Source organism: Notolepis coatsorum, assembly GCF_963971535.1.
Source record: "Notolepis coatsorum genome assembly, chromosome: 7".
Classification (NCBI taxonomy): domain Eukaryota; kingdom Metazoa; phylum Chordata; class Actinopteri; order Aulopiformes; family Paralepididae; genus Notolepis; species Notolepis coatsorum.
This window is the reverse complement of record NC_140171.1, coordinates 100,082,147-100,100,583: the sequence shown is the minus strand read 5'-3', so window position 1 is coordinate 100,100,583 and position 18,437 is coordinate 100,082,147. Positions and strand designations below refer to the sequence as shown.

Genomic DNA, 18,437 nt, shown 5'->3' with positions numbered 1-18,437 from the left:
TATGATTAATGCTAATAGAACGACTAAACTTCGTACTGTCTTTTACTATTATGCACTTTGCTACTAATGAATATACCTTGCCTATATTACTACCTACTATATACTACTATGCACTCACGACTGTAGAACTCAAGTTCGACACTGTTTGACAAACCATCTTACTGACCCTTAGCTGCCAGAGTTATACCCTTCCTGCTGACTTGTTGTACAGAACTTCAGAGTCACTTTGGATTAAAACGTCAGCTAAGTGACTAAATGTAAAATCTAAATGTGATGCTATATTTTAAGCTTTAAATATATCAAAATGTATATACTTCGTTTTGAATGAGTGATTCAGTGTAAAAGGCAGGACGTGTTTGAAACAAGGTACCGTGTTGAGGATGATAGTACGATACTGCAGTAATCTTTCAAACAGCACCAGACGCTGGTTCTTATTCTTCAGTGTAGTCTTGAATTCCAGCAGTGTGTAGGTCTTACATTCGTCCAGTGGCAACCAGTGAACACCTTTCAGCTCTTCAATTACTCTGTAAATTATATATGGTAAATAATTATTGTTATCCATATATGCAACTGCCAGACATTATCAAACCAGTGACACTGTGTATCCATGACAAAAGAAAACATGGCATAAGACAAGATGGTTTGAAATTAAGCTTCTTCAACATATATCTTTTTTTATAGTTTCATCAAATGTGACATGCAACTTCAAGATGTGTATTCCCCTTTAAGGCTCAGTTCGAAACGGCTCCAAACTCTAGCAGTATTTGAACAGCAAAAGAAATGTTGCTCAATGACAATAAATCTCTGCAAATCCCGTTATCACTGGTGGGATGACTGCCAGTAAGGGGCAGTGTTGTAGTACTCAAGTCTGAGTACCCTGGACAGATTTTTTAAACAAAACTAAAAAAGAATTAAAAAATAAAGTCTAACCCTAACTAACCTTACTGTCATGCACATGTCCTAATATACTAACCTACACTGTAGCACTCAACACTTTGATGAACAATGTTACTCAGCTGATAGAGTTGTGCCATTTCTGATGACTTCTCGTACAGACCTTGTAAGTCGCTTTGGATAAAAGCGTCAGCTAAATGTAAATGTACATTTTCAGGACTTGTGACTCGACTTGGACTTGAGCACTGATGACTCGGACTTGGACCTGAACTCGAGCATTGACTGTATTCGGACTCGGAAGGTGCAGACGAGGACTCTGACTTGTTAATTGATAAATAGTTATATAGTTATATATAAGATATTGATGGCTAGTGCATTTGTTTGGCTATTGTGTCACAAAGTAAATAAACTCCCTTTGAAATGGTGACTGCTGTGTCATTTATGTTTAATGTACACCTTTTTTTTATTTGTATGTCAGCTCTTTGACTGCCAGAGTGGAGTAGACTCAACCTAGATGACTTGGGCTCGGACTAGAATAATGGGGACTCAACTCTGACTCGACTTGGGCTCTTCTTTGGTAACTCGGACTTGGACTCGGACTCGAACACTGGGGACTCGAGATTTAGTGACTCGACTACAACACTGGTAGGGGGGCAATATTCATGACACAACACTGATAATCCAGATAGAGAACCTGGCGAACAGAAGAAGGGCATCTCTGAACAGAGGCACGTCCATGAGCAGCGCGTCCCGCAGTCTCTCGCGCTTGCGTTGAAAAGTCGTCCTGCGCACATTTCCGTGCCACCTGGAGAACGGCGAAACAAGAGGTTCGGCGGGTCAAATAATAAACAACACTTCTTCACAAACCGGCGACGCAAAAGAATATACGTGTACGTGTGCGTACCGGGTGAAAGCTCTCCGCAACTGGTAGTGTCTGAAATACGGGATGTCCTGCAGGGCTCTCCACATTGCGGACTCTCTGTGCCATCGTGCCAGGGTGACGGTCTCGCAGCCATGCTCCGTCACGTGTAGCACGGTGCCAGGGGAGAAGATGTAGTGCACGGAGCCGGCCTCACCGGGACGGACCACTTGCAGGTCGTAGGGTCTAGAGAGGAAAAGGGAAACATCGTTTCTGTGTTTTTCCATATAAATGGTAAATGGCTGTATTTATATATGAACAATTTGTTCCTCACATTTGTACCCATTCACTCACACATTCACACACCGATGGCAGAGGCAACCATGCAAGGTGGCAACCTGCACATCTGGAGCAATTAGGGGTTAAGTGTCTTGCTCAAGGACACTTCGACACGCTGCCCGGGAGGAGCGGGAATCGAACCGGGAACCTCCAGATTACCAGACGACTGCTCTACCTCCTGAGCCACTGTCACCGATATATGTGCAAGTATATGCCAGTCTTTCGTGCCAGTAGCCACCAGGCTCCACAACCATGGGCACAGATTGCTGCCAACTGCTGGAGAGCTAACAGCTGGAGAACTTGAGAACTGTTAGGACTATCTGACTCTTTAATAATAAACACTGCATGGACTCTGGTGTGCAGTGTAACTACGGTTTGGACCATGTATACCATCATCACTATTACTACTGTCTGGTTGAAATCTTCCACTCAGTATGGTTCACTGCTAAAACTATCACTATTACTTTACTTTATTACTGCACTTTGTTCAATGTTTTATTATTATTACTACCTATCCAACCTGTACCCCCACCCCCCCATGAGGATTCAAAAAGAAACACTTGACTTGTATGTGAATTAATATCTTATAGCTTTGTGGTGGGAATGTTTGGTTAAATATAATAACAACATTAATGAGAGTCTGACACCAACACATATCAGATAACCTTTTATGGGAAATGCGCTTACAGTCAGACAAGAAGAGATAGATACCAATTTGCTCTCTGTGCGTTCAGTAGAAATCTATCCGGCTGCAAGTTAGCCTAGCACAGCACAAATTAATAGAAGCGGATACAGATCAGTTAACCTAGTATAAAACTTTTTTTGGCCAACAGCCAGGCTAGCTGGTCCGTATCCGCTTCCATTCATTTGTGCTAAGCTAGGCTAGCTTGGCAGCTGGATAGCTTTCTACTGAACGCACAGAGGAAATTGGTATCTATCTCTTCTTGTCTGACTCTGGAGAAGACGGTAAAGCGCATTTCCCATAAAGTTGCCGTGTTCCTTTAATGATGACAGTACCTGTATGGGGCTTCATCCACTTCTTTCAGGTAAAAAGACTCAAGCTCTCCGGGATGCCTTTTCTCAAAGATCTCGACCAGCTCTGTACCAGTAATAGGAGCTTTACTTGGCTTGGTATCTCTCCTCGATTTAACCTTTTTCTCTTTTTTTTCGGTGGACCAAACTTCATCTGTAAGACTGAAATGGGTACAGTGAGTGAGTCTGTGATCACAAACATTGTATTGGTTGACCTAGGTCCTAAATGTTCAAACAGGCCTGCCACACAGAATAACTACCTACCTCATACCCATATAACTCTGTATAACATGTACAATAGTGCATTAAATACCATGTATATATACATTTACATTTACAGCATATATATAATAATATAATATATATCCATACATATCTGTCTGAATATACCTGCATATAATCATTCTATATACCTACTTCTACACCTGCATATAACCCATATAACTCTGTATGATAGCATGTACATTAATGCTGTGTATACCGTATACATATATTTATTCTAACTATATATATATATATATATATATATGTAACGGATGGTATCGTGAAGCACAGTCACGAAGGGCTGGGGTGAGTAGCGGTGCTATGGGTTAAACTCACTCTCATCCTCAAAAGACACATAGACATGTTACAAAGCAGCAAGTTCACTTCTTGGTATAGCGGTCTGTGCTATTTCACGCGGCGTGGGAGACCCGTGTTCGAAACTCCCTCGGGGCATCGAAGTTTGAGGTGACGTTGTCACAACCGTTATAATGGTGCCGTGACCCGGATGCCTTGGGTGGAGTGGAGTGAGTTTAAGGAGGGTGAGTGTAACGGATGGTATTGTGAAGCGCAGTCATGAAGGGCTGGGGTGAGTAGCAGTGCTATGGGTTAAACTCACTCTCATCCTCAAAAGACACATAGACACGTTACAAAGCAGTGAGTTCACTTCTTGGTATAGCATGCAGCGTGGGAGACACGTGTTCGAAACTCCCTCGGGACATCGAAGTTTGAGGTGACATTGTCACAACCGTTACATATATATACACACATCTGTCTGTACTTGCATATAATCCTTTGTATGTCTGTAGAATAGATACTATATCTATATCTACATATGTCTTACCTACTCTTACTACGCTGCTGTATGACTTACCATAGTGTCTTTATACCTACACTGTACATATTAATACTACAACACTGTACAACTGATTAGCACAGTTGTACTAATTTAATTTGCACTCTGGTTGGATGCCAAACGTATTTTAGTTGTACTGTACTTACAATGTATAATGTATAATGACAATGAATTTGTATCTAATCTAATCTAATCACAGGCATAAAATATACAACCTATATACGTATGTAGGCCTACATTTATATCATCAACTGATCTTGTTTAATGCTTTTGTACTGGCCTAATATACTCCACATATAGGCTATATGGTACGGGACAAGACTTATATCAGTGGCTCTATTCAAATCCAATAGTCCAAAACAGGGTGTTGGTTGAAAGTATCCTGCTTACCTGTCCACTCTGGGCTCTGTAGCCTCCACATGAGCAGTGCCAGCGATAACGGGGAGATCCGTTCCTAACATAGAGGCCATTAAATGAGGCCCTTCTATCCACTTTGCGTCCCTTGCGGCCCTCGCGGGGCCCACCTGTGCTATAAAACGAGGGAGCTCCACCACTAATAAAGAGCTATTGGGGATGATATTTTCAAGGATGGGCGTTTGACCAGGCAGGGGCTTGTACTCAAAAGCTGGAAAGTAGGGAGATTGCCCGTGGCATATTAGTGGCAAAGTGAGTGCGGGACCAGAGCTCATACTGCCCACCGGGACATGGTACTTTTTCTTGGCCCTGGGTCCCATCTTATTGCTGTTCCTGTCGCTGTTGCTTGAAGTTGCGTCGTGGGATTCGTTTGTCAGAGCAGCATGCATGCTGATGGTTGTTCTAGCACGACCACCAGCAGCTTGCAACACTTTCCACAGACGTCTTGGTTGAGACTCGTCGTTTCAAAGTTTCTGAGGGATGGGGGAAAGAATTATAATTTCCAGTTCCACACTACATCTTTCTATGTTCAATTCGGGTAAACAATGTTAGCTCAGTTGTTAACGTTACAGTGCAAACTGCGTATAAATCACGTCTGTATTAGCTCAAGATTCTCATCTTATAACTAACCAGGCGTTAACTCGTCGAGTCTATACTAGTAACGTTGACTTTAGTCATTATTTCACTGAATTTAAATCAATAACCTTTGTGGCTTTGTACGTTCAAGGCATCGACATTTCAAATAGTGATGACGGTACGTTAACGTTAGCAGTCTTTCTTACCTGAATCTTCTGAAGTGTCCACACAAAACAGCAAAGTCCGTTGCCATAGAAGCGCTGACGAAACTTTTAGTCGCTCTCCAGAGTTTCCGACCAACAACAACAACGACGACGGCGAATTGGTTGGAACCGAACAAGGTCTCATATTTTGTATCTTTTCAACCGTGATTTGATTTCCTTGAATTTGTGAAACCTGTTCCCGTTGTAATTACATTTCCCATCACCACACCTTCTTCCCGTATATTGAACAGGCTGTTTTTAAGGATTTAAATGTATTATTCACTTCTACCCACACCCACAAAAAAACGTTTACAAATACAAATAGTATAGCGGGTTTCCTCCTGGCACCAAAAATGGACAACTGATGAATTAAAGTTAATTGATTGGTTTTGAATGATTGATTGATTGAAATGGGTACAATACAGTTGTACGACTCAAATGGTCATGTCTTTGGCATGGCAGCCAGAAGAGAAACCCACCCTAAAACAGAAAGTACATTGTGCTATTCCATTCATGTCAGTGACCCCTTGGACATACTGTATTTATTGACAACTGTGTTCTTATGCTGGAAATCAAAGCATCAAGACTTCAATCTAAGTGACTTAAATCTAAGTGATTTAAGTGACAGTTGGTCCGTAGACACCGAATTAGTGCCTGACATTTTTAGCTCAAACTATTTTTGTTTGACATTATTACATTCAATTAAGTTGTATTTATAGCCTAGATATAGTGCTTGCAGCTCTGAATCAGAAAAAGTATGCATATCCCAGTAAAATCACCATGGGTTCTTTCATAGTGTCCAATATGCTATGTACATTATAGATAGGCTACATATTATATCCTATTATTTGGGTAGTGCCTAGATTAATTGTAGTACTAATTTATATATTTTATACCCAGTTTAATCACCTGTACATTGTATATTACTATTGCACTTTACTGGTACATTTGCACTCTGGTTGGATGACAAACCTCTTTTCGTTGTACTGTACTTGCACTGTAGAATGACAACACATTTTAATCTAATCTAATCAAAGACCAAGCTCTACACTGTGAACCTACTCATTAAGAAATCCAGTATGACCATGTCTATGAAGTCCACCATCCTGGTGCCCTTGTTGTATGGCGGGGTCTTTTTCACAGTTTCACAGTAGTTTGGTTCTGTCTCCCACCTGAATAAAAAAAGACAATATTCACAACCCTCTATTAGCATCCCAAATTACACCAAGGTAGAGAGGATACATGAATATTTGCAGATCTTGGCTCCACCAAGGGATATGCCTATATCTACTTGCAGCAATCCAACTGTCCTGTCCTGTGTATGTATACTAGAATAGCAGTGCTGATGACCAATTTATTCTTAAAAAAACACGCCAACATTTTGGGAAATTAGCTTATCATCTTCTCCAGAGAGAGACAAGAAGATACCAGTTTCCTGTCTGTGCGTTTAGTAGAAAGCTATCTGGCATGTTAGCCTAGCTTAGCACAATGAATGGAAGTAGACATGACCGGTTAGCCTTCAGGAGAGGTGTTAGTTGGACAATGCCTAGGCTAACCGGTCATGTCCGCTTCCATTCATTGTGCTAAGCTAGGCTAGCAGCCAGAAAGCTTTCTACTGAACGCACAGAGAGGAAACTGGTATCTATCTTCTTGTCTCTCTCTGGAGAAGACGGTAAGCTAATTTCCCCAAATGTTGGCATGTTCCTTTAAGTCATAGTAAGGTTGGTATGATCATGTGACCTGGCTGATAGACACCTGCCTATATACCTCCATATACACCTCCTTATATACCTCCCTACTGTATACACCTCCCTATACACCTCCCTACTGTATATACCTCCGTATACACTCCCCTATACACCTCCCTATACATCTCCCTATATACCTCCCTATACACCTCCCTACTGTATACACCTCCCTATACACCTCCCTACTGTATATACCTCCATATACACTCCCCTATACACCTCCCTATACATCTCCCTATATACCTCCCTATACACCTCCCTATACATCTCCCTATACACCTCCTTATACACCTCCCTACTGTATATACCTCTGTATACACTCCCCTATACATCTCCCTATACACCTCCCCATATACCCCCCTATACATCTCCCTATACACCTCCCTATATACCTCCCTATACATCTCCCTATACACCTCCCTATACATCTCCCTATACACCTCCATATACACCTCCCTACTGTATATACCTCCGTATACACTCCCCTATACACCTCCATCTCCCTATATACCTCCCTATACATCTCCCTATACACCTCCTTATACACCTCCCTATATACCTCGCTATACACCTCCATATACACCTCCCTACTGTATATACCTCCCTGTACACTCCTCTATACACCTCCCTATACAGTATACCTCCCTATATACCTCCCTATACACCTCCCTATACAGTATACCTCCCTATACACCACCCTATACACCTCCCTATATACCTCCTTATACACCTCCCTATACACCTCTCTATACACCTCCTTATATACACCTCCCTATAAACCTCCTTATATACACCTCCCTATACACCTCTCTATACCTCCCTATCCACCTCCTTATACACCTCCCTATACACCCCCCTATATACCTCCTTATACACCTCCCTATATACCTCCTTATACACCTCCCTATACACCCCCCCATATACCTCCCTATCCACCTCCCTATACACCTCTCTATACCTCCCTATACACCTCCCTATACACCTCCCTATACACCTCTATACACCACCCTATACACCTCCCTATACACCTCCCTATACACCTCCCTATACACCTCTCTATACACCTCCCTATACACCTCTCTATACACCTCTATATACCTCCCTATCCACCTCCCTATACACCTCCCTATACACCTCCCTATACACCACCCTATACACCTCCCTATACACCTCTCTATACACCTCTATACACCACCATATACACCTCCCTATACACCTCCCTATACACCTCTCTATACACCTCTCTATACACCACCCTATACACCTCCCTATACACCTCCCTATACACCACCCTATACACCTCCCTATACACCACCCTATACACCTCTCTATACACCACCCTATACACCTCCCTATACACCTCTCTATACACCTCCCTATACACCTCTCTATACACCTCCCTATACACCTCCCTATACACCTCTATATACACCACCCTATACACCTCCCTATACACCTCCCTATATACCTCCCTATACACCTCTCTATACACCATCCTATACACCTCCCTATACACCTCTCTATACACCACCCTATACACCTCCCTATATACCTCCCTATACACCACCCTATACACCACCCTATACACCTCCATGCTGTGCCGCTGAACCCACTTGGCCAGCTTGACGCGGCTGTAGGAGCGCCTCCATGGAGACCTCCAGGACTTGCGGAGGGCCAAGGAGGGGTCTGGCAACATGGCGGCCAGGGAGGCCTCCAGAGCCCGGGGGCGCCCACACAAAGCGTGCTCCGCGGAGCAGTAGTAGCTGCACTGGCCGTAGAAACACACATTCCCCACTAGAGGGAGCCAGAGGAGCGTGGAGAGGAGCGATGGAAGGTGGCAGAGGAACAACGAAATGGCAGAAAAGAGAGATGGAGAAAGAGTCATAATCACATGGAATATTGGAGCATTATCAGCAGTCAGGAGACCTACAGTCAAGATGGAGGGAAGCGTATAACATATAACCCTAAATTGTTACTTTGCACTTCTGAGATGATTACATGAAATTAATGAATGATGGGGGTGAACGTGTGAAAGCTACCAGGAGAGGTGAAGAAGGTTTTAGCCAGTTTGTGGTCAGTGGTGATGTTTTTGATCTCTTCCACCACATCTATCAGTCTCCCCAGCACTGGAGGGATCCTCCTATAGCCCAATATCCTACAAGGAGAGGGGGAGAAGGAGAGGCAGAGAGGGGGGGAAAGAGAGGCAGAGAGGGGGAGAAGGAGAGGGGGAGAGACCGATGTAGGAAGAAGCAGTAAGGAGAAAGGAAGGAATACACACAGGTTACTCTGATTGGCTCGTCGTCAGTCACATTAGCTGCTCTGATTTGCCCATCAGTCACATCTAGCTGAGTGAGAGGACTCAGCGGAGGAGGAGGAGTAGCAAGCATAGTGTTTTCTAGTGCAGTGGTTCCCAAAGTCGGGGTCGCGCGACCCAAAGGAGTGTCGCCTGATGATTAAAAAAAAAAAAATTGTCAGGCCACAATAACTTGACAACACATGGTAGCTGCAGCTATAGCTCTGTTGTCACCGGACGTTGGTGAGGGCACGCAGATGTGGGTATCTACTGCGCATGGGCGTTGAGCAACAACGGCTCCGCGCAGATTATACGACATGTTCTCGGCGAGTTTTGGCGAGTATCCAAAACGAAAACACCTTCTCAGCGTTCCCGCTAGGGCAACGCGTTTTCCTGCCAAAACGGCATTTCTATGTAACAGGGACAGCAAACGTATTCAAAACGTATTCAAAACGAAAACAAAAACACCTAGTCTAACCATGGCCTTAGAAGCAGGCCAGGACAGTGTTTCTAGTTGCAGCAGCGCAATAGTTAGATAACCTAGGTGGGGAACAACCAGGAGATCACTGCAACTCACACAAGTTGGAGAACTCTCTCTCTCTCTCTCTCTCTCTCTCTCTCTCGCTCTCTCTCTCTCTCTCTCTCTCTCTTTCTCTCTCTCTCTCTCTTGCTCTCACACACACACACACAAAAGGAGCCGCATGTGATTGGTGGAGGCGGGACCCTTACAAAAAACGGTTGTTGCTAATCATTGACACATGCTAGCCTGTAATAATCCCCCCCAGAAAAATCTACTTTGCATTTGATATATTGCAAATATATGCCATCACACACACTGGCATTTAAAGGGTTAGAATTATAAACTTAATATGTGGTGTTATGATCAGGGCTGAAGTTGAATAAAAGATTGTATTATCTTCAATCTGACATTACAAAAAAACTGAAAATCCATCAAAATCAGTGTTGTTGCTAATCATACATATGCTAGCCTGTTTTTTAACAATAATTTGTGATGCCATCACAAACACTGGCATTTAAAGGGTACAAATAAAAAAAATCCTGCACCAGAATGCAGGAAATGAAGTCTTTGTAACAAGAAATGTCCTGGTGGGGGACCCCCAGACCCCCTGCTTAAAAAGTGACCTGACCTGGCCTGAATGATTTCCCCAGTCCGGCCCTGGTTAAAAGCCTCCAATGCTTATTAGTGTGTGTGCATTTGAACGTGTGCATGTTTCAACCATACATTTCCATTTATTAAAAAAATAATATATATATATATCTTTTATATTTTTATATATATATTTTTATATATATATTTTTTACCCCGTTATTTTTGGGTCGCGGCCTGAAAAGTTTGGGAACCCCTGTTCTAGTGAACAGAGGGCCACGCCCCCTCAGCCTACTGAGAGTTAAGCATCTATAGGGAGGTGTAGTCTGACGTTACTGGTTGTTCCACTCGTATAGGGATTTATCATTGGGAAAATGGATTATCGGCTATTGTAACAATTCTGCCGCATGAACATTGGCAAGCTTTCCATTTTTGCACAAAATGAGTTCCCCTCTACCACTAACATGATTGTTTGAGCATTTTTGGTTGAAACAAAGGTAGTTATAAGGTTTTTAATTTGTCGTAAAAAAAGAACTACACTTACCAGTAGGCAGCCTGTTGTTCAGTACGCAGCGCTATTGGTCTGTTAGGCTGTCGCCTTATCCCTGTCACTCGGTGCATCACAGTCACGAAAGGGGCTACCACGATAGATAACTAACGTTAACGTTACAAGCTCAAACACCTTATAACTACTACTACTGTCGTGTCCATAAGTTCCCTGGCAGAATACTTTGTTTGTGAGGACAAAGGTATACACAATGAATGAATGAATGACTTTATTTGACAATATAAAAAATAAACATGTGACAGAAGAGCACAGTCGGGATATACTGCCAAGGATGTAACACAAAAAAGCTCAGAGCTTATTTCCATTGTGGTCCTTGTAGGGGGGTGGGGGAATGTGATGCTTAACACATGCATCATACAAAACGTGACATCACAACACATCACATATACCATTTAACATTTATATACATACAGACTCATACAACATGCAAGGGTGCCTTAAGCTAAGTGTCTAGGTATAGTCCCTTTTGAGCCACACAGAGGAGAGAACCATTTTAAATCGGGGCATGTTAGGAGTTTCGGGATAGCCGGCTAGCAAGCTAGCTAGCTACTAACGTTATAAACTATACACAATATGTACAATGACACAATGATTTACATTAGTATTTACAGTGATTTAATATGCAGCGAAATAACGTTATACGATTTAAATTATAAATACAAATATGGTATCGTGGTTGTGGCTTTTACAAATAGTGGTTAGCTTTAGAGATAAATGGCTATGATCACGGAGCACTAGTGTTGGGTGAAACAGATACTAGGCACAGATTCAGGGTCAGTTATTTTCCCATTGTATGAATTGTTAAGCTTATGGAATGTAAGGGAAATCTGATCCTAGGTCTGTGACTAGTAGGCAAGAGACTACGCTGTGGTGACGTCAGTCAGCAGCGCCAAATAGCAGTGTAGTTTCCCAGCGAACGAAAACATAAACGTTATTTTGCTACCTTTACGATTAATTGCGAATATTTTCATGTTGAGCTATAGATTGTGGATAAATACGCACAGAAAGGTACACCATGCCAACGTTAATGCTTTATTTATCTAAAACAAGCCGATTTAGAAATGGTCAATACATTGCATTCCAGGGTGGAACAGGAAAAAACGAAAATGACGTAACCACTACACCTTAATGTGGGGGCGTCATATCCGGTTACGTCTCTAGCCCAGCAGACTTCTTCCGGTCCCATCACAACACATTGAGTTTAGCAACTTTTCTCCTGTCAATTAAACAACTTTATCTTCACTTTTTTCTTTTTTAATTACTTTTCAAAATTATTTAATAAGCACGTTTGTAAAGTGTGTTTGTCAACGGGGTCTTTTAACACATTCCCCGCCAAAAAACGCTTTAAAGCGATATTGCCCGCCATGCGTTGACCGCCAGACCTCGCTGTACAGCGTTATTGAGATCATATTTAATTTTTTCGCCATGGCATTCATAATTCAGCCACCCAGCCTCTGGTGATCCAGTGGGACCCTGCACAATATTGCAATGCCTCAATACCGCCGCCTGGTGGATGATCGGGCGAGTTACATTCAAGTCAAACCGGAAGTGGCAATCGGTGCATCTGGGAAATCCGTCCGGCAGTCACATCTCAGTCACTCCAGACAAACACTGGCGTGCATATGGATCGCTGCCATAACTCAATAATCGATATGATTTGGGCGTTTATTGCGCCATACAAACCGGAAATAGATCTAGGAGTTTGACGTCAAATAAGTGGGATCTTTTTCCTCCAGTCTCGTCGGCGAACGATAAGAGGCAACTAACGTTACTTTCAGCTTAACACTTTAACCGCCAAAAACGCCCTTGGACGTCTTTCCTAGCCATGCTCATTCTGCCGAAGACGCCGTAACTCGTCTTTGATATCAATAATTCAAAAATCTGTGATCGAAATCATATTTCTCCTCCGGGGACCTGAGATGTACAGCTGAGCTCCACTCAACTCTCTAGCGGTTCAAGAGCGCCATCTGGTGGCCGATCGGCAGATCGCCAACAGGAAGTGACTCGTAAAACAGGAAGTGCTCATCCATATTTCGTCCGGGCACTCGCGATCATTAGCAGGACTCTATCTCAACACACTGGATAATCAATCGCTCGCCCTAACTCAATAAACAACGTTATTTGGACGTATATAGTATTATACAACCTGGAAATGGTTCATCAGGATCAACATCCCATAATCAAAAACTGTCTACTCCAAGCTGATCGTCCAACGGCGCGAGGAAGATACGGTGAGTTTCAACGTTATTTTCTAACGTCTTCTATACTAACTGATCTGATGATCATATGACCCACACTAGATGAATGGTATAACGTTGCCCACGGAATTATAAACGCCCCCTCACCCATCCGGTCAATATCAGATGATACGTAGTAACTTCTAGAAGTACCTCCAGTTGAAATTTTTCATCTGGCACCGATCGCTACCAAACTGTATTTGATCATCAATATAATGCATTTGGGGCTATAAATCAAGTTCTGGAGAAAGCTGCAGAAAACGATAAAAACATACTTATACTTTAGACCATATTTTAGTATGAATATGTGAATGAAAAAGTATATCGTTGCTACACCCTGAACAATGGATATAGGACATTGAATGGGCCATAATAATGTCAATTTAGCAATAGAATTTAAAAAGTTATAGCCCTGCAAAGAAGGGGAACTTCTCCATAGACAAATAGAGCTGGCTAGGGATGGTAAATTATGAATTTAACCATGGCGATCAAAGTGTTAATTGTCCATTTCTTTATTTACAAACCATCTGATCAATAAATCAACCCATACTACATAAAGCAGTTAGTGACGATCAAGGAATTATAAACGACCCCCCCCCTTTCCTTCACGCATGATGAAGCATAACTATACAGATCATACATTTGAATTTTTTAATATAGCGTGTATAGGGAAGAAACGGGAATCGATCTATATGCGTTTAGGCCTATAACTCACGTTCTAGGAATTACTGCAGAAAACGATAAAAACATACTTATATTCTAGAAGGTATTTTTGTATGAATGTATGAATGAAAAAGTATAACGTTCCCACATCCTGAACGATAGATAATCGATGTTGAATGGGCCATAGTAATGTCAATATAGCAATAAAATGTAAAAAGTTTTAGCCCTGCAAAGAAGGTGAGCCACTCCATAGGGTTATAGTGCTGGCAAAGAGGGGCATGAGATGGGCAAACTGCCCGGCGGGCAAAGTGTTAAGGTTTTTGGGCTGTATTTCATGTACAAAAGTTTACTGTTAGTTAGCCACATTAGCATTTAGCTCTGCCTAAATCCAATACAACCAACAGTTTACCATATTAACAGAAAACTTTCACAACTTTCCAGAATATCAAACGTGGGTCTAACAGATGCCACGTCGATACTAATTGAGTTATATGTCTCATTTCATGCCCCATATCTTTTTTTTTGTATCTACTTTTTCTCCCCATTTTTCAATTTTTTCTCCCGTCCCAATTTTGTATTGTCCAATTCTACCCTCCCCTGTCTCGAACGCTGTTAGGCCATGCCTCCCACAAGCCGGCTGCAATGTGGACGAAGCCTTGCATCACGTGTCCCCTCCGGTACTCGAGGAGGCAGCCGTCGCATCTTTTCACCTGCACAGCGCGATCTCTCAGCGGCGAGGGTCTGCGTGGGAGGGACACGCCGCCCTCGTCGCTTCCTGATTCTACTGCGCAGGCGCACCAACCGACCTGTAGGAGTCGCTGTCCACAACGTCCGATCCCCACCCACCAGCTTCCCACCCCCTAATACTGCCAATTGTATTAGTATGAACGACCAGCCAAGCTGGTAGCAACGCCGAGAGCTGGGCTCGAACCCAGCATATCCTGCGTTGGTGACGAGCGCCTTGCCCACTGCGCCACCTAGCCGCTTTCATGCCCCATATCTAACAGATTAATGTATTGGATTCAGGCGGAGCTAAATGCTTATGTGCCACGCCCGCTCAGCCTACTGGTGTTGTCTGACGTCACTTTGGTCCACCCGTATATGGATTTATCATTGGAAAAATGGATTTTCGGCTATTGTAACTATTCTGCTTCATGAACATTGGCAAGCTTTCCATTTTGCACAAAATGCGTTCCCCTATCACTAACATTATTGTTTAAAGGGGAACTATCTTACTATTTCTTTCACTATTTGGGCAATTTTACACAATTCCTGTGAGTCTATGGAACACATCTGTAATTTTTTTTCTTTTTTTTAAATCCATTGTTTTGTATTTCTAATCAAGTACTCTAGAGCAGCATTTTCTGCACTTCCAGATTCCAGACTGTTTTTGGCTGGGCTCCGCCCATACTCGCAATGCGCTTTGAGTGACAGTCACCCACAGTCTGTACTGGCCTTTGGGGGGAAAGAGAGAGATAGAGGGACTAATTAATTTCGGGACAATGCATTGGTAACTTGTTTCAAATGACAATATATACCCCTGTGAATATTATTGCACGGATCGGAATATGCGTGGGGTTCGTGCGCTATGATATATGACGTTGACGTGACGTGAGTGCTGATGCGAGAGAGAGAACGAGCGAGCGAGAGAGAGGGAGAGATAGAGAGGGAGAGACAGATAGAGAGAGGGAGAGAGAGATAGAGAGAGGGAGAGAGAGAGAGATCCTCCTAGAGCACGCATGTGTTTCCCCCCACACACACGCAGTACCTCATCCCATTTCTGCTTTGCACTAGATAGTACTGTACATTAGTACACTGCATAGTATTGTATATTATATGGTAACTCAGAACATTGTACATATGTCTATACCGAACACTGTGACCTAATTTTTCTTCTTCTAAATTACATGCTATATTATGTTATTTGATACTATCTTGTCTAGCACAGTCTCTGGAGCGTAACAGTAAGAAGCATTTTGTATGAAAGTATTCTGTACTTCTGTATGACAACTATTAAAGAACTTGAACTTGAGTGTGTGTAAATGCTCCGAGACGAGTCGCACCGTATGAGAGCCTCTCTCTCCCTCTCTCTATCTGTCTGTCTCTCCCTCTCTCTCTCTCTCTCTTTTTCTCTTTTGACTCGAGGAAGTGTCAGTGACAGGGAAACCGCTTTCGCATTATTTCCACTCGCTCCGTTGTTGAGCGAATTGTTGATTGTGGGTGGTGGCTACAACCACAGAGGGGGCTGAGATATGCAGATCAGCAGCACCTACTTACGTCAGGGAGTGAGTCAATTCAGAATGGCTTGGTTCAGTGGGGGAGGTTCTTGTTGAGCTGAACTGAAGAAACGGGAGTAGCTAGAGATTTCACATCTAGTAAGTGTTGGTACAACCCCACATTGCTAGAAAACAATGCAAACCACAGGAAAAGGCTATTTATAAGATAGTTCCCCTTTAAGCATTTTTGGTTGAAATAAAATGTGGCGATTTTGTTTTACGATTAATTGTGAATATTTTCATGTTGAGCTATAGATTGTGGATGAATATGCACAGAAAGGTACACCATGCAAATGTTCATGATTTATTTGTTTTAAAAGAGACGATTTAGAAATGGGCAATGGGGAAATACATTGCGTTTTCAAGTTGGTCGACCGGCCGGAAACAGCAATGACGTAACCACTACACCTCCCTATAGTGCCTAGTGAACAGAAGGCCACACCCCCTCAGCCTACTGAGAGTTAAGCATCTATCTATAGTGTCTAGTGAACAGAAGGCCACGCCCCCTCAGCCTACTGAGAGTTAAGCATCTATAGCACTAAAACAATTATAACAAATCAAATTATACGTCTGAAGCTGAGTACTGTTACATTACAAATGCCACATTTAGAGGGTAATTAGGCCTAAATCACAGACTACAACTTTGTTATTATAAAACTAAATGTAAAATATTGTAAAGGGGGCATCTTCCCCCACTACACAGGGAAGATGCCCCCCTACCAGGGGAAGATGCCCCCTAGAATGTAATGTATCAACAAGCTGAAGAACCAATACTGTCTCATTAGCCAAATGCATCATGTAAAAAGAGTTTGTTTTTATCCTATTATTTTCTTACATTTTTGTTACCTCAGGAGGCGAAGAAGTTCAAGTTATGGCGATACAACAATTTAATAGTGCTCACAACTACATTCTCAGCATAATTCAGATCCTTATTTCTTAATGTCAACAACATATTACATTATTTAGATTTTTATTTACAGGTTACATTTGGTACCTCCCTCTACTATAACCCTTTCACTGCCGCACTACCAAAACGGTTAACCCTTTCACTGCGACAATTCACAGACCGTCGGTTGTGTGATAGTAAAGGGTTAACCTTCTGTCGTGTGGCAGTGAAAGGGTTAATAAGTTGGACGCTATTCAAAGATTTAGACATGATCTGAAATTGTATTTGAGTGGATTTAGTGGTCATGGGGTAAATTACGGGGGGGGGGCTTCTTACAGTACGTGGAGGGGGGGGGGTGGTCTTACCCCTGTTTACCCTATATAATATTCTTAATGGGATAATTGCCTTGTCAACCATTTCGACCGGTGCGCTTCGTGCAGTGAGCTGCGCTATAATTTACTGGATAGCAAATTTGCTCTACCTATCCAAATGGAAGGCAGCGATTTCGGCATTGTGTCTCTCAAAGTCAGAGAAGTAGTATAGGTTGTAGTTGGTCTCCTCATCCCTTTCTTGCCTGAAGGGGAGAGACACAGAAACATTCACTTTACATTATACACTCATGGATTATACATTTGCACTGCCACAAAGTAAAGCTTCTTAAACTAGAGTTGTATGCAAGTGTGTACACATACTGTACAATCAGCTCAGTGTGTGTATCAAGGGACAACACAGTGTCATCAGAAAATGTAAATAAAGTACTAATCAACCACAGGGAAAAGGTACATAATGTACGTTATTTTATAGCCATAAGTAATATTTTTATTTATTGCATAAGTCATATATATTTACGGGTTTGGGTGAGGCTATCAGAAACGTATGTCTTGGTAGTCTTGAGGTAAAGGCACTAGTCTCCCAATCGAACGTCCTGGGTTTGTTCCCCAGTAGGGGAACTCAAATGTTTTCAGATATATATATTTTTTTAACATCTACATTATGTACATTTTTCCTGTGGTCGATAAGTATTTTATTTACATATTTCCTGCGGCTGCACTGGAAGCTGATTGGCTCACGGACAGTTTCGCCTCATTGACTCACTTCATGGGTTTGAACAGGGCTTGTCCGTAGTTGGGAAATGACATCACCAGCTTCAACTGCGTCCCCCCGGACTTCTGCACTGAAAACAGTGCCCCGAAATGTTACCATGGCAACAGCCCTTACTACACA

The 18,437-nt window shown here is 42.5% G+C and overlaps 2 protein-coding genes across 2 annotated transcripts in view; both read right to left on the bottom strand.

The window, feature by feature from the left end:
- The window catches only part of dnhd1 (dynein heavy chain domain 1), a gene marked incomplete at both ends in the record, with an annotated part of 117,144 nt that extends 112,442 nt beyond the window's left edge, over positions 1-4,702 (bottom strand). Inside the window, 4 exons of the mRNA XM_084319433.1 lie at positions 371-524; positions 1,589-1,699; positions 1,799-1,999; positions 4,632-4,702. Coding sequence (XP_084175559.1) covers positions 371-524; positions 1,589-1,699; positions 1,799-1,999; positions 4,632-4,702 — 537 coding nt within the window. The remainder of the gene's footprint in view (positions 1-370; positions 525-1,588; positions 1,700-1,798; positions 2,000-4,631) is intronic.
- Positions 1-18,437, bottom strand: part of LOC311231707 (extracellular serine/threonine protein kinase FAM20C-like) — a gene marked incomplete at both ends in the record, with an annotated part of 164,483 nt that overhangs the window by 134,126 nt on the left and 11,920 nt on the right. Inside the window, 5 exons of the mRNA XM_084318334.1 lie at positions 6,497-6,606; positions 8,796-8,976; positions 9,222-9,337; positions 17,695-17,787; positions 18,309-18,387. Coding sequence (XP_084174460.1) covers positions 6,497-6,606; positions 8,796-8,976; positions 9,222-9,337; positions 17,695-17,787; positions 18,309-18,387 — 579 coding nt within the window. The remainder of the gene's footprint in view (positions 1-6,496; positions 6,607-8,795; positions 8,977-9,221; positions 9,338-17,694; positions 17,788-18,308; positions 18,388-18,437) is intronic.